This window comes from Manis pentadactyla, chromosome 11 (genome assembly GCF_030020395.1).
Source record: "Manis pentadactyla isolate mManPen7 chromosome 11, mManPen7.hap1, whole genome shotgun sequence".
Classification (NCBI taxonomy): Eukaryota; Metazoa; Chordata; class Mammalia; order Pholidota; family Manidae; genus Manis; species Manis pentadactyla.
Genome location: NC_080029.1, coordinates 13,362,562 through 13,378,141, shown reverse-complemented (window position 1 = coordinate 13,378,141; position 15,580 = coordinate 13,362,562). Strand labels below are relative to the sequence as shown.

The 15,580-nt window shown below is 47.0% G+C and overlaps 1 protein-coding gene across 5 annotated transcripts in view; it reads right to left on the bottom strand.

The window, feature by feature from the left end:
- The window catches only part of TTC7B (tetratricopeptide repeat domain 7B), a 245,701-nt gene that overhangs the window by 38,909 nt on the left and 191,212 nt on the right, over positions 1-15,580 (bottom strand). For all 5 annotated transcript variants that reach the window (XM_036882090.2, XM_036882091.2, XM_036882094.2 and 2 more), the window contains one exon: positions 7,762-7,902. In XM_036882090.2, coding sequence (XP_036737985.2) covers positions 7,762-7,902 — 141 coding nt within the window. The remainder of the gene's footprint in view (positions 1-7,761; positions 7,903-15,580) is intronic.

The following is a 15,580-nucleotide window of genomic DNA, read 5'->3' as shown; positions in this document are numbered from 1 at the left end:
TGTTTTTGTCACCCTTCCAAGTCACCAAGGCCCAGGGGAGGCATTCATCCTTATCAGCTCTTGCTGGAACTGATCTTCATTCTTAGGTAGGGAAGGTGGGGAAGGGAAAGGAGGCAATGATTTTGTTTTCACGGGTCAGTCCTGACCTGAGCTTCTCTGGGCCAAGCCCCAAGCTGGGGCCTGTGGTTCCCCAAGATGAACACAGCCCAGGTCCTGTCCTCGCTGAGCGCCTGGCCACGTGCCTCCGCCAGGGTCCCAGCTGCATGTACTTCTGAGTTTGTAAATGGCTGTCTCAACCTGTCAAGAGTGACTACTTCCCCAGGGGTTTGGTGGGCTGGCAATGAGCTCCTCATCCCTAGCTGCATCTGTGATACACTTTCTCCCTTCCGGCTTTGGCCCAGCTCTTCACCTACCGGTCCTTCCCCAGAGCCCCACCCCTTTGGCTGACCTTGACTCATCCTGCAAAGAGGACAGAAGCCAGCAGGGCGGCCCTGAGGCCTCTTCTCACCCCCAAACTGACTGGCCCATCAGGGGCTCTGCAGCCGCCCACTCTGTTCCTCTGCCTGGGCCCTGACCCCACCACTGTTGCCTCCTCAAGGGACTCACACCTTCACCTATCCTCTCTCTCTTGGATGTCAAGGGTCCCAGTCTTGACTTGATCATCTCCATCTGAACCCAACATATTTCTGGGTCAGTCATTTAAACCCCCCGATTCAACCCCACATTCCCTCCCAGCTATGCTTATCTCTCCTCTACTCCACAGGGGCTATTCTTGCAGAGATGGTACCCCCTCTGTCTGCATGTGCTCAGCATCAGCAGGGCCCCATGTCCACCACTCCACCGAAACCTAAGCTGTCACCATCACCAGGAAATCCCACATGCCACCTCCAGCAAAGGCCTTTGTCTCCACCTTACTCAGCCATTTAGCAGCATTTCCTACAAACCACATCACCCTTAAAAATAGTTATTTTAATAGTTACTATGTGCCTGCACCTGCTGAGCACCCTCCATGCACCATGTGGGTGACTGCCAAGCTGACCTCATTCTGCAGAGAGCACTGGGGCTCAGAGCGACTAGGAATGACCTGCCCAGGTCACATTACCAGGCCATGGTGGGACCAGGACCTTAACTAGTCTGAGGCCAGAACCTGAGTCCTTGACTGTGCACGCAGGCTCCTTTGCAAAGCCCTCTGGCTGCGACGCCACCCCTCTCGGGCTTCCCCCTCCAGCCTTTCTGACCACTCCCTTTAGATTCCTTTGGCTTTTCTCTCCTCCCAAATTTTACATGTGAGAGGGGCTCAGGTCCTGGCCCTTTCTCTTCTCCATCGCCATCCCTCCCTAGGTGCTCTCATCATACCCCCTGGCTTTAAATCCTTATTCTACATTTTGCTTTTAGCCAAAATCTGAAATGCAGGGTTGAATAACCAGCAGCCAGCTGGACATCTGCACTTGCACGTTCTCGGGTACCTCGTACCGCCAAGTCCCAACAGGATCCTGCTTCTCTTCCTCACTGACCACAGCACATCAGTCTGGCCCCAGCCTTCCCCTTGCAGAAGATGGACTCACTAGGCAACCACTGACTTAAGCTCCAAACATAGGATTTTTCCTCTTCCTTTACCCCCATGTCAAATCTGTCAACAAGTCTCATCAGTTCCACCTCAGAACTCTCTCAGTACCCACTTCTCTCCACCCCTAGTGACACCACCTCAGACCAAGCCGTTCCCCATCACGTGGACCAGTGCCCCTAACCTTCATTCTGCTCTTTCTGCTGCCTTCCATTCCATTCTGCACATTTAGCTGGAGTGATCTTTTAAAAACCTCAATCTGATCCTTTCACTCTTGTGCATGAGGTCCTTTGATATCAATGCTTTGGGGATTAAGTTTAAAGACCTTAACATGGCTACTGGGAGCCCTGGCCTGATCCTGCCTCACCTCGGACCACTGTGTTGCTTTCTATTTAGATTTCAAGCCCTGAGGCCCCTGCCGCTTCTAACACTCCCTCAGACTTCTAACAGGCCCTCCTGCGGGCAGCCCCAGGCCTCCCACCACCATCCCTACCACGTGCTGATCCCTCCTCCGGTCTCTGCTCCCATGTGCCCAGGCCTCCTCTGGCTGCCTGGCTGGCAAGGCCTCTGCTCCCAGTTCTCTCAGGAGCCATGCTGCTTCTTCGTGGCACACGGCAATGTGGGAACTAAGTGCTTCTGCAATTTTTTTGTTTCACATTCTGTAAACTGTAAATAAAGGCAGGGACTGTGTCTCATGACCGCTGTACTCCAGATGGCACAGAAACAGAAGCTCAAAGATGCGGTTGAACAGTGCCCACCCTGGCTGAAGACTGGAGTTCTGAGGACACACTGGCTGCGTCTGAATTCTGGCTTCTCCACTTATTAGCCATGTCACCTTAGGCAAGTGATTTGACAGCTGTCTCAGTATCTCCATCTGTAAGATGGGGTGAGTAGGGAATTTATACCTCCTAAGGCTATTATGAGGACCAAGAAAGTTAAGACATATAAAGTCCTTGGAGTATGTCTGACACATGCAGAGTGCTTGGTAAACATTAGCTACCTGCAAGTTGTAGGCCATTAATCAAACCCTCCAGGGCAGGAGCAGGGACAGGTCTGGCAGGCTGACTGATCTCGACTGGCACTGTTAGGGGCCAGGCCTGGCCCCTGGGAACCAAGTGTTCCCTCCTGTGAGCTCTCCATGCAGTGACCCACATACCACCTGTCTGGGAGCTGTCTTCACCTCGTCAGGGTGGCCGTGCCACAGGATTACCCCCAGCCCCTGCTGAAGCTGCCTCCCGGAGGCCGGGAGGAGCCTGGCAGGGGGGAGGGTGCAGATCGGGCCAAGGCCAAGGAATTTGTGCGAGTATCACAGCTTTAAATTCCCGGCAGAAATCAGAAAATCTGATCTTGCACATCTAAGAATAGCCGTTGGTTTTGACTATGAGAGGTGCCAAAGTGAAAGCTATAATTATTAGTAAGTAACAAGCAGAAATTAACCACCTACCGCAAAGTCATTTTTAGCTGCCATCCCAGTGGGGAAAGTGAAAGATGGGCCCCAAGAAGCTGCCTGGCTTGGGGAGGACCCTGCTTGGCTGGCGCGACCCTGAGTGACTGTGAATGTATGAATTTCCAATGGCCAACAGGAAGGTTTGCATTCTAAAGAGGAAGTTGAATGGTTCCCAGGAAATATGTCTTGAGGTGCAATAAACATCAGATGCTCAAACTCAGCTCCCCTGACTCCTGCCCCAAGTAAGATCATGGAGGCACTGAGTTCTATTTGGCCTGGGTTTCCCTCCTGCTAAGTGGGGGAAATAACCCCTTCTGACCTTCTTTGTAAGATGATTTATATACAAATGGCACTGGAAGGCTCTTGGAACTTTCAGGAAGAGGGACCTTAAAATGGATAGTTAAACCCTCCTACACTGCCAGTGGGAATGTAAATTAGTTCAACCATTGTGGAAAGCAGTATGGAGGTTCCTCAAAAAACTCAAAATAGAAATACCATTTGACCCAGAAATTCCACTCCTAGGAATTTACCCTAAGAATGCAGCAGCCCAGTTTGAAAAAGACAGATGCACCCCTATGTTTATCACAGCACTATTTACAATAGCCAAGAAATGGAAGCAACCTAAGTGTCCATCAGATGAATGGATAAAGAAGATGTGGTACATATACACAATGGAATATTATTCAGCCATAAGAAGAAAACAAATCCTACCATTTGCAACAACATGGATGGAGTTAGAGGGTATTATGCTCAGTGAAATAAGCCAGGCGGAGAAAAACAAGTACCAAATGATTTCACTCATCTGCAGAGTATAACAAAGAAAAAAACTGAAAGAGCACAACAGCAGCAGAATCACAGAACCCAAGAATGGACTAACAGTTACCAAAGGGAAAGGGACTGGGGATGGTGGGTGGAAATGGAGGTATGGGGGGGGGGAGAAAGGGGGCATTATGATTAGCATGTATAATGTGCAGGGGGGCACGGGGAGGGCTGTGCAACAGAAAGACAAGTAGTGATTCTACAGCATCTTACTACACTGATGGACAGTGACTGTAATGGGGGTTGTGGGGGGCTTGGTGATGGGGGGAGTCTAGTAGACATAATGTTCCTCATGTAATTGTAGATTACTGATACCAAAAAATGGATAGTTACTTTCAAAATATGTCAAACCCAGATGCAAAAATGAAAAGATTGATAAATGTATTTTTTTTTAAAAACTAGCCAAAGAAAAACACAAAAACAGAGAAAATACAGCACATATCATAGACACAAGGCACATTTCTTTGACATGTAATAAATGCTTACAAATCAAAAAGAAAAGCTCAGTATCTAAGAGGATAAATGGGCAGAAGCCATGAACAGACACTGGAAATACCACTTTTCACCTATCAGATTGGCAAAGATCTAGAAGTCTGATAATTTGTTTTGTTGGCAAGGATGTGAGAAAATGGACACTCACATGTTGACTGGAATGTAAATTGGTACAATTCTGGGGAAGGCAATGTGACCAAATTTATCTAATTAAAGAGTACAGACCTTTTCATCAATCAATTGCCCTTTTAGGAGTTCATCTTACAGAACAATATATAGAAGGATACTGATTGAGGCATTGTCTGTATGGCAAGATACTAGAAATAATCTGAATGTTGATCAATGGAGTACTGGTTAAATTATGATAAACTCATACAATGGATTTATATTATTCAGCTGTCAAAGTATGAGCCAGCCTTATTTGTGCTGATAAGCAATGACCTCCGAGTGTGTGCAGCATCTCTGGAGGGCAGAGACCGCTGATGGTGGCTGCCTGTGGGTGAGGGAGATGAGGCCCAAGGGGAGCCTTTTCACTCTCTTTTGTACTTTTTCCACTGTGCACCACATGCATGTATTACTAAAAAATAATTTAATGTCAGTAAAAAATTTAAAAAATACAATTGTCATACAGGTCTAAACAAAGCAAAGAACTGAATCGCACAGCCCATGCTGGCTGGTAACTAGGTGTCACAATGAAAGGCCTAAGGCTTGGGGTCAGAGGTGTTCAGGACAGGACGAGGGGCACAGAGGCAAGGGGGTACCCAGGGAGCAGGTCCCCCTCCTACAGGAATGGAGGGGCCCTGTGTGGTCAGGCATACCTGGTCTTCCTGGGTGGGGGCTCCCTGCCTTCGCCCATTTCCTCAGAGCACCTGGTGGGTCTCAGGTGTCTAATTCATGAGCACTTTGCCATCGAAATGGACATACAAGTGGCCCAGGGACCTGCTCATACAATAGGCTGGAAATTGGAGGTCATCTCAGAGGGTACTGACCTGCAAGCAAGCCTCAAATCTGGGGCCACCTCCACCAGGGGCTCCCATCATAAACTCCCTCTAAGCTCTCCAGAAAAATAAACCAAGAGAGAAAGAACCCACAAATGCCACAGAAACCCCATGGCCTTGGGTGCTAGGCCTTGACGTAACTAGTTTCTCCTAAAGCTTACAAAATTTATAGAATCAGAGTCTGGCAATCTGGCAGTATTGCTAGAGCTGATGATGGAAGCAGGTGTTGCCTAGCTTCCATAGCTGTCAAGAACTGCAGGCCTTTTATTTTGCCTCTCAGAACAGTGGAGCTCAAATCACATATACTAAAATGTATAGTTCAGTGGAGGCTGTTTTCTGAATCTCTTCTGAATTTACCTCTTCAAAAACTATATCAATATATGGTATGATTCTAAATCTTGACTCAAAGTCATGGCTTTGAAAGAATGTGGCACAAATCTGTAAAGATTCTAATTTGCTTCATTCATTCATATTACATAAGTCTTCAGCATACTCTGCCAGAGTGTGTAAAGCAAGTACGGCACTCACTTCCCATCACTCAATTCTACCAACCTGCAGAATGTTAAAAAAGCCAGAGCCATTATAGCAATGTGAGCTGTATTCTGTCCTATAAGCCATGGCAATGAGACACGGATATTACATGGTTACATAAAACTCCAGGATAGTTTCAAACTGAATTTTAGCAACCAAGTTCTTCAGTGTTCTAATAAGCAGCTACAGTTTCCTCCCAAGAATCATGGCAGGCTATGCAAAGAGGAACAAAGTCTGGAGACTGAGCGAGGGGCAGCAAGCTACGTGGGGAAGCGGTCCCGGAACTTCGTGGCTCTCATGCAGGTCATTAACTCTTCTAAGAAACAAGCAAGAGAAGCAATGCCTGTGAGGCCCAGGGACGGAGTTCCAGCCTGGAAGGCCTGCGTTCAGCCCTCTGGGGTTAGACTTGGCCCTTCAAAACCTTGACTTCAATTCCAATTTGAAAGACAACTCTGCCCTCACACTGGCCCTGCAGGATCAGCCAGTCTCTCCTGGCCCAGAGACTAAAGTATACTCCTTTCTATGGTTTCTGCAGTCACTGCTCATGAAGGCGACCGAATAGGACAGGCACCAGGTCCCAGACCAGGGTCGGGGTTGCTCTGTAAGAGCCACAGAGGAAGGCTTTACTGCCGCTCCTGGGCCCTTGGAGTCAGCTCACCCAGGACCTAGCTAGAGGCCAAGTGCTGGCAAGAGTCTGTGCAGGAAGAACAATCAGCACATTCATGAATCATCCCTCTTTTGTACTTCTGCTTAGAAGAATATAATTTGTTAATTTGCAATAGTTGTTATGGCTCAATTAAAGATGCCAACATAGAAGAGGCTGGCTGAGCTTGGCTCCAAGAGCCAAAGCCAGGTAAACCCAACCATGCTTCACAGATGAAGGTCTGCCAATGGTTCCAAACATCAGGCAATTAGCCTTGGCAAAAAAGGAGTAAACAGATGGACGCTGGGGAATAAAAAGCACTTTCCCCAGCCAAGTTGGACTTTCACCATGCACCCTGAGAGTCAAGCCTGAGAAGGCCCAGTTAGGGTCTTGCAGATCAAGTGATACCACTTGAGGAACAGAAGTTAGCTTGTATGTAGAAATATAAATTCATAAGTAAATCAACAGCCATCATTTGCTGCAGCCTCTGTATAGTGGGATTCACTTTGCTAAAATGCCTGCATGCTGATTTATTTTGGGGATTTCCAATGATGCAGAAGGAGCCATGTTGAAACTGGAGGAGGGGTAATCATACCTGCTTTCCAGGCAAGGGTCCAGTTCTGTGGCTGCTGCTCCCTGCCTCCCGCTGTGGATTACCAGGAGCGCCAAGGGAGGGAAGTGGGAAACACCAAACACGTGGCCCCTCCCCTGACTTTGATAAAGACACCTGTGTTGTTGACATGACCCTCCCCTCTCCCAGGGACTCTAAGACTCCACTGTCAGGATGTGGCAGGCATTGCACCCATTAATCCTAGGGGACAGGTGCTATTAACTCTACCGTACAGATGAGGAAACTGAGGCTTAAGTCTATACAGCTGGCAAGTAGTAGAGCTGGGACCCCACTCTAAGTCTACAGGGCTGGAGCCTCGTGCTCCAGCAAGTCTGGGCTTAGCTCTCTGGCCCCTACTGCAGCACAGACCCTGTAACCCACACAGCAAGCTCCCCAGAATCCTTGGATCCCAATTCAGAAAATCTTTCCCTCTCTCTGCCAGGCTCTGGGTCAGGGTGTCGGGTCCAGAGAGGGATGGGGAGGCACAGGAGCTAACAGTTCTTGCAGAGAAGTAGTAACATTTTGGTGTGTGAATGCAAAAGCCTTGACTTCTGACAAGGGTTACAGGATAAACAGGCAAGTGCCCACAAGACCCTACAGCTTCTGGCCACGTGGAAGGTTGTGGATGGGGGTGGGGGATGGAGGGCAGAATGGTACCTGCGTGGAGCCAGATCTGTGCCAACGTCATCCAGGGGTGTAGCGGGCCCTGCTTGGGGGTGCTGCTCTGCAGAGATGAGGCCACTTCTGAAAGGGCCTGCTCCACTCTGGAGGCTGCTACGGATGTGGCATGGATGGAGCCTGGGGAGGTGTGCAAGAAGACGGCATCAGGGGGGACAGGGCAGACCCAGCCGACCAACCCCCACCTCCCAAAGAGACAGACGAGTCCAGGACTTACACACACGCCAGCCCCCATGATGTTTGAATTTCATTGTTCACAGAGAGATACAGACGATCATTATAGGCTGGAACTTAGTTTCCATCCTTGCTTTAGCTAATCTCTTTAGCACATGCTATGCTAAGTGGCCCCTCCAGGAGTTCAGTCTCACACAGTGTGAGGGTAGGGGACAGGACAGGGGTCGTAGCTACACACACAACTGGGATAACATGGGTTGAAATGGGACATAAATGAGGTACTACAAAGGGAAGTTACCAAGAGACCTTGTTGGGGCCTAACCCTAGACATTAGGGGCTGGGGGGCATACACTCACCCCCTGGAGGGTATCTGGAGTAGATGGAGGCCATTGTCAGGACACACCCAGCAACTTCCCACTTCATTTCCTGGCCATTCCCAAGGGCAACACCCCTAGATTTGGAACCATGTTCTAGGACAGGACTTAAAAACTGCAGAAAAAGCACACTTTTGCCCTAAGTCTAAGCAGCTGTTATGGAGGCTAATACTGGACTAAGGAAGGATGGGTAAGTGACAATGACACCAGGGACTCAGAAGCCGATTGTCCTATGAAACCTCATTGTCCTGAAGGCCAAGGAGAGGAGCCCACTGGGCGCGTTCACTAGCCAAAAGAAGTTGGTAGAACTTCTGATTTCTGAACTGAAGACTCAGCCCTCTTCATGTTGACCTCTGATGGTCAGAAACCACCTCCCCACAGGGCTTGCTCCTCCCCCTTCTTTCCAACACTCATCCTTAGAGGTACAGTTTCAGAACAGAGCAAGAGTCTCAGGTAATTTCATATTTAAAGCTGTTGATATTCATCTTCAATAGCAACAATCTTAATTTATAGTTCACTGTAAAGTGTAATATGGAGATGGACATTCCAATTGTTAGTGGTAACTCTCAACTTAGAAGTTTAAAACAGTGATAACATAAAAAGACAAATGCTGAGACCAGTGCAACAAATTGAGTTGGTTACACTCTGGATAAGACAAAGCTGTGAGCTTAAAAATAATTTCTGTTGGGGCTTTGAAATGCACCATAATTTATTCATTTTAAGAGAAATTGCAGTAATAGACTGACCATCCATATTGTGCTTTGTGTGTTCCAACATGAAGGATTCCTCTATGGGGGGTTTGCTGGAGGTGACATAGGGGAAGTGGACAGAAACCAGCCTGGGACTCCGTCTCCCTGGGTAACCCATACACAGATGGTGCCCACGGGGTGAGCAAGAGGAGGGCACCTCTGGGAAGGGCAGTACGGCTCCAGGGCGAACACAGACACCGAGGAGGCCCACAGGCCCAGCTGAAAGACACTAACCAATGCCGTTATGATCCAGGAGGACTGACCCTTGTTACACCAGGTGTGTCTGACGACTTTTTATTTTAAAAAGAATCTAAACAGCAAAATGATTACACTGCTATTTTTTGAGCCTTGTTTTTTTAACTTGTTATGGAAAATCAATATTTTAACTTTAATAAGGTTTTGATGTAGTTTCCCTGAGATTTTAAGTAGCAACTATTTTTAAAAATAAACTAGATGGCTGTTGCTATGTTCTGACATCACCAAGTCAGCTGACCTTTTCACCAACAGTGGCTCTCAACCCTGGCTTCACATCAGAATCACTTGGGGATTTAAAAAATCATGAAGCCATAGCTAACCCCCCAGAGCAGCTGAATCACTAACTCTAGGGGTGGGGCTGGGCACCTATTTGTTAATCACCCAGGTGACTCGAGTGTGCAGCTCACCTGGAGGGAGGGGGGCAGGTGTTAACATTTGGTCAAGGAAAGCCTGAAGGCATATTCCACACATGCCAGCCAGCAATGAGCTCTCGGGCATCCCCTTAGTGCAAAAATCTGGGGCACAGAGTTCCAGAAAGTTTGTTCTTCAGAATAATGGTTCTCAGACCTCCTGGTCACAGAATCTTTAGACTCTCCAAGGTTACTGAGACCCTTCAAGAGATTTTCCTTGCATAGGTTATGGTTGTATCTACTGATATTTGCCACATAAAAAAATAAACAGTTCTCAGTTATTTGTAAAATTACTAAACTACTGCTAGAAAAACCTACAATTTTCCCATCAGGTTCTATGGCTCCTTTGCTAGAAGTTGTGACTTTGGGAAGGGCAAATTTTGCTTTTTGGGTTAACTGGTTTTTTTTGGTCCACAAATGAACTAATCAGCACTATTGTCCAAGTTCCTTTTATTTGCGATGTCTATATACAACTAAATTAACTAATTCACATAATATATGCCACTGTGAATAAGGTCAGCCAAATGATGATGGTGACTAAGTTTTAGTGAATGTGGCCTTTTCTGGGCAGTCTGATTAGCACTGTATATATATTACTTCACTTAATCTTTACACAATTCTGTAAGGCAGGTAAAGTTGTCTACATTGTTTGGATGACAAAGTTGAGATTTAATGAGATTTTATGTAACTTTCCCAGTTATATAGTTAGTAGGTGGCAAAACCAGGACTCAAAACACTAGTCTGACTCCAAATCTAGCCTTTAAATCCAGCTCCAACCCCACCTCCTCCTGGACGGCCCTGGGAGGCTTCTGTTTCTTCTCCCCACCACAGCCCTGTAAAGTTAGGCCTGAGGTCCTCAGTGCTTAGAACACCCTGTGGGTATGGTTACCACAGACCACATTGTTTTATGTTAAAGTTGATGTAGCTTTCTCTCCTATGAGACTGTGTGGTTCCAGAAGACAGAAACCTGTCCTTCATTTAGGTATTTTCAGGGGCTGGTCCATGATAGGTACTCAGTAAATAACTGGAATGAATAAATGAGTACTGTCAATAGACATGTCACTACAACATTTGGAAGAGAGTGGTCCCCTCCTTTGGGAGCCTGTCTAGCCTGCTCTACTGCCCTTTCCTACAACAGCTCAGAGGCCAGAAATTTCCATCTCAAGGGCTTCTTAGTACGACTGTCATCACTTCCAACTACCTGGCCTACAAATGACAGTGGCATATATAGTTAAACACTGTACCAGTTAGTGACTTTCCCCATTTCTAGAACCAGCCCACAGTAAATGTGGAAGATAACAGGTTTATCAAATAATGCTTCCTTCCTGGTTGACCCCTTTTTACACACATTTCACAAGGGCAGAGACCCTTCATGTTCTGGACTAGGGATGGATGTTAGAGCATTTAGATGTTAATAGCAGGTGACTAATGGTAAAATTATTTAATAGTTAATGTTCATTATTCCTAGCACTAACAATGAATTAAATTCTTTGACTGGATTAGAATTTGGTGGAAATAAAGGGAAGTCATTATGAATCAGAATGGATATATCAATTTAAAAGATAAACAACTTTATCTTACTTCACAGGATTGAAATAAATGCCCAAATACTATATCAAAATAGATTTTGGTTTATGTAGGTAAACAATTAGAAATACTAGTTCTACCCAATACGCTTTTAAGGTAACCCTTTTTCTGTCTCACAAAGCAAGTGTATTCCCACAGCGTACAGAGCGGTGAAGAGGGTCATTAGCCCAAGGGAAATAGACAAACTGAGGCTTGAAAAACAGAATCAGAGGGAGGAATGTAAGATCTACTTCTAATTTGAAGTTCAGGACTCTAAAGAAACAAACTTCCAAGTAACCATGTTCAGTAGGTAAAGCTGAAAAGTGCCTGGCTGTTGGGCATCTCTTATTTATTATATTAATTTGAGAAGTGCCTATCACTGTCGGAACCCTGAGGGCTGAGCAGCTATTATGCTCCACCAAGTCCCTCAGCCACAGGACACAGCAGCTCTGAAACGTTACTGCAAAGCCAGCTGGACTACGGGCTGACCCAGGCAGGTGAGAGCAGGTCCTAAGATCCATCCTAGGTTCTGTGACCTAATGGTCCAAATGGCCCAGGGGGCAATAAGGTGAGATCTCTAGTTCCTCCCGCCGACTGCTTTCTGTTCCCTCCCAGCCAGATGCCTGGAATGCTATCTGCCACACTTGATGCAAAAAAGGCAAGATGCCCACTTGAACTGCTCTGAGCCCTCCATCCAGGGTTTTCATCTGGGGTCCCCTGGACCACCGTGTGTGGCGGTGAGGAGGGGGAAAGGCAGAGAGGAACCAGGAACCGCATGAAAAGGCATTTCCCCGTGAGCCAGGAGGACCAGCAGTCAAGGCCATGGACCTCAGGAAGTCCAAGCTCTGAACCCCGCCCGAGGTTGTCTGACCCACGCTCCTACATGCTGAAGCTTGTTGAGAAGCCCTGCACAAGGAGGACTCTGGGAATAGCCAGCTCAAATTGCCTTCGCAGCTGAAGCCTTGAACCATTATGTTTTCCAAAGCACATTACACCTGTGGTTAATTTCACACAGACCTCAAACGCAGCAACCACTTATGAACCATATTTCATTCAAAGCTCATCATTCACAGGGATCTCAGAGCCAGATAATTTTGTTAAGCAAAAGGCAAAATAAGTTGTGTTGTTTGGTTATGTTTGATAACCCTGTCTTGTCACAAAGCAGGGTCACTGAATGCATGGCATATGTTTATATTCCAGGTTATCCTTTTGACTGTCCTAGTAGCATTAGGAAGCAGCTGTAATCTGAACGATGGCCACTCCCCTCTCCCCTCCTCTCGTCACAGCGTGAAGATAAACTAGATCTCAGATGACACTCTGCCCACCTAGTGACTTGTGAGCATCACAGTCCAGGAACAAGGGACAACTTATTATGAGTGGGGGAAAAAAAACTCTCTACCAAGTATACATCAGTGGACACAACTGACGTGTGTTCGCTCAGCCCAGACTTCATGGATGGCCCACGTGCTTGTATACGGGGAGATGATGGTGCATGGGGCTGGGGCTGTGCCCCAAGATGCATTTCTCTGCTTGTCCCCCCACATCCTCTCTGCCTAATACTGTAGCAGCAGACATTTGCCCGCCCCCCGTTTCTCTGAACACAAACCAAGCCGCTCCAGCAACGGGCACACAAATCACCACTGCCAAGAAAAGAAGCTCGACCCTTATTTTCCCTCAGTCATGAAGTGACTCAGTATTATCTGTCAAAAGAATTTATTCAGCTCCAGTTCTTCAAAGCTGTATCCCCCAATTAAAAAAAGCAGAAATTCCACCTGTAAAGACCCTGAATTCTAAGCAGCAATCTGAATGACTCAGCACCTGCCAGAGAGCTTTGCTTGTAACTTTTCATGTTTAACAGGAAAATAATTTCTGTTCAAGATAAGGCTTGAAAGTAATTTGGTCCAATCCTGCAGACTGCTGGCAGTCCAGGGACCTTCTCATACCTGGCCCCTGGTCTCTACGGACCAGAACGGCTTCGGGCCGAAGGAGGTGGCAGTGAATAGGGATTATTGCCTCATTTTCTCAAGGGGTGGGGAGATGGGAGAATCCACTGGCTTCAACCCTCCCATTAGGCATATTTATCTGTATCTTTCTTTCACATTAAACGCACCACCTCGGGCCCCAGGACACCTGCCCTCCTCACCTGACCTAGCCCTGCGCTGCTGTGGAGGCTGGTTTGGGGGTGGTGGGCTCCTCGCACTGCCCCGTCAGAGATCCCCTTCCACATTTCTCATCCCGTAAGCCCTGCCGCCCTCTTTGTAGCATGGCCACCAACGTGTTGGGGTTGTAGTGGCTTTACAGGCAACGGCCTGGTGCTGCCCAACTGCCTCTATTAGGATTCCTGCTTGTGGGTTCCTCTAATAGCTTTGCTCACCATCCTAGTAGATACTTTCCTTTTTTTCACCGAGTGGAAAAGAGATCAAAACAGCCACGTAAATCAGGACAGCAAAACCCACGGTCCCAAGACAAGGTCACAATTTCCAAACGACTTTAACAGAATACCAAGCACACTTTAAACCTGACAGGTTGTGTGTCCCCTGAAAGGGGAGAGTTCTTTCCAGGGAAGGATCCCACTGAGGCAGGGGAGACTGGGCTATGCGGTCAGCAGTGGGCATGCAGGGCAGCCCAGCATGCTGCTGGCAGGTGTTGGCAGGGCCAGGTGGTCACACGGAAAGCGTGGAGGGAAGCCGTTCACAAGCATGCAGGCAGATGCCAGCTGTCAGAGTGAGCTGCCCTGGGGCTCTGGGCTGGAGACAGTACCTTCTGGAGGACTACACCAGGCAGATGCTTCCATCTCTTCTGAAACCCTCCCCACTGCGTATTCATGAGGCTGTGTCTCTGGACTGAAGTGCCCTCTGCCTGGGGAAGGCTGCGTTTGTCTTTGAATGCAGCATTTGAGACAAGCCTCCCAGATTTGGATGGTATCTAATTACTGGACACATACTCAACTTCTTTGAGTGCCACTGACTAGTGACATCAGTCTCCTATAAGTCCATTCAATCTTGTTTAAAGACTATTTTACTGTTAAGCAGGGGCAAGGAGTGAAACATACCACCTGACTAGTTACTTTCTGATCATAACATTTTCTAACATTTGAAAATGTGTAAGTCAAAATGCTAGCCATAAAAGAAAAAACTATCTTGAGTTTATTTCTCAAGATTAATGAAAAAACACTTCCCAAATGAAATAAACTGTTTATTCTCTTCTCCTGGTTATACATTCCTAAAGAGAACAGCAGTGTACCAGAACCAGTGATAAGAAAAACTATGCCAAAGACCCAAGTTGCATTCTTGATTTCAGCCCGTTCTTGCAGAGAATAAAACATCAACACATGTTTCTCTCCAACGTGACGACTGTTAGACACTCAAGATTGGGGGCACCTGGGGACCGAGTCTAAGGAGTGACAGCAGCATGGAGAGAGCCGTGGCAGCTGTATTCCAGCTTGGCTGTTCCCACCTGGTGAGTCACTTTGCACTAGCTGCCCCGGCTGTAGCTCGGAGAGAAGGGTCCCTGACGGAGGCTTGAAATCAGGAGGAGCTACTGACAAACCATACAGGCATGTGGGAACAGCATAATTAGTAAACTTCCATCATTACAGATGAGAGAACTAAGGCCCAGAGAGAGTAAGTGAATTGTCTGGGTTCCTCTGTAGAACTGGCCCTTGAGCCCAGGTTTCCTGACCTTTGAAACCAGATCATATACAATAACATTTCCCAAGCTACAGTCCCTAGAACACGGATTTCAGAGTAGAAAAAATGATGAAATTAGCTTGGGAAAACTGGGTCAAAGGTTAGAGTCTTTTTAATTGCAGGACTTCTCAGTCTTTAATGTGCTAATTTGAACTGTGAGTCACTAAAAGGGAGATAAACCATTTTCCCAAAATATTTGGCTGGAGAGAATCAGCAGCCTAGGAAACATGCTTTAGAAAGTATGATAATTCACTAATTCCTTATAAAGAATACTACCTAAAGCACTAGTCCTACCCAAAGAAATTGCTCAGTCGCCTTTACATTTTGGTAGATGTAGTCTAAGTTTGAGGATGTCTGTTTAGCTTTTACGAAAATTAGTTATTAGAATTGCTCGTCTATGCAGCAATAATGGTTGAACTGGAAAAGAATTTCAAGATTTTACTGGTTCCCTCTACCCCAAATTTGCAAACGACCTACACTGTGGAAGCTGGGTGTCTCAGGCTAACCTGTCCACCACCCACCCACTGACATCTTCCCTGCAGTGCCTTCTCCTGTAGTCCCTCCCAGACAAGTACTGCCTC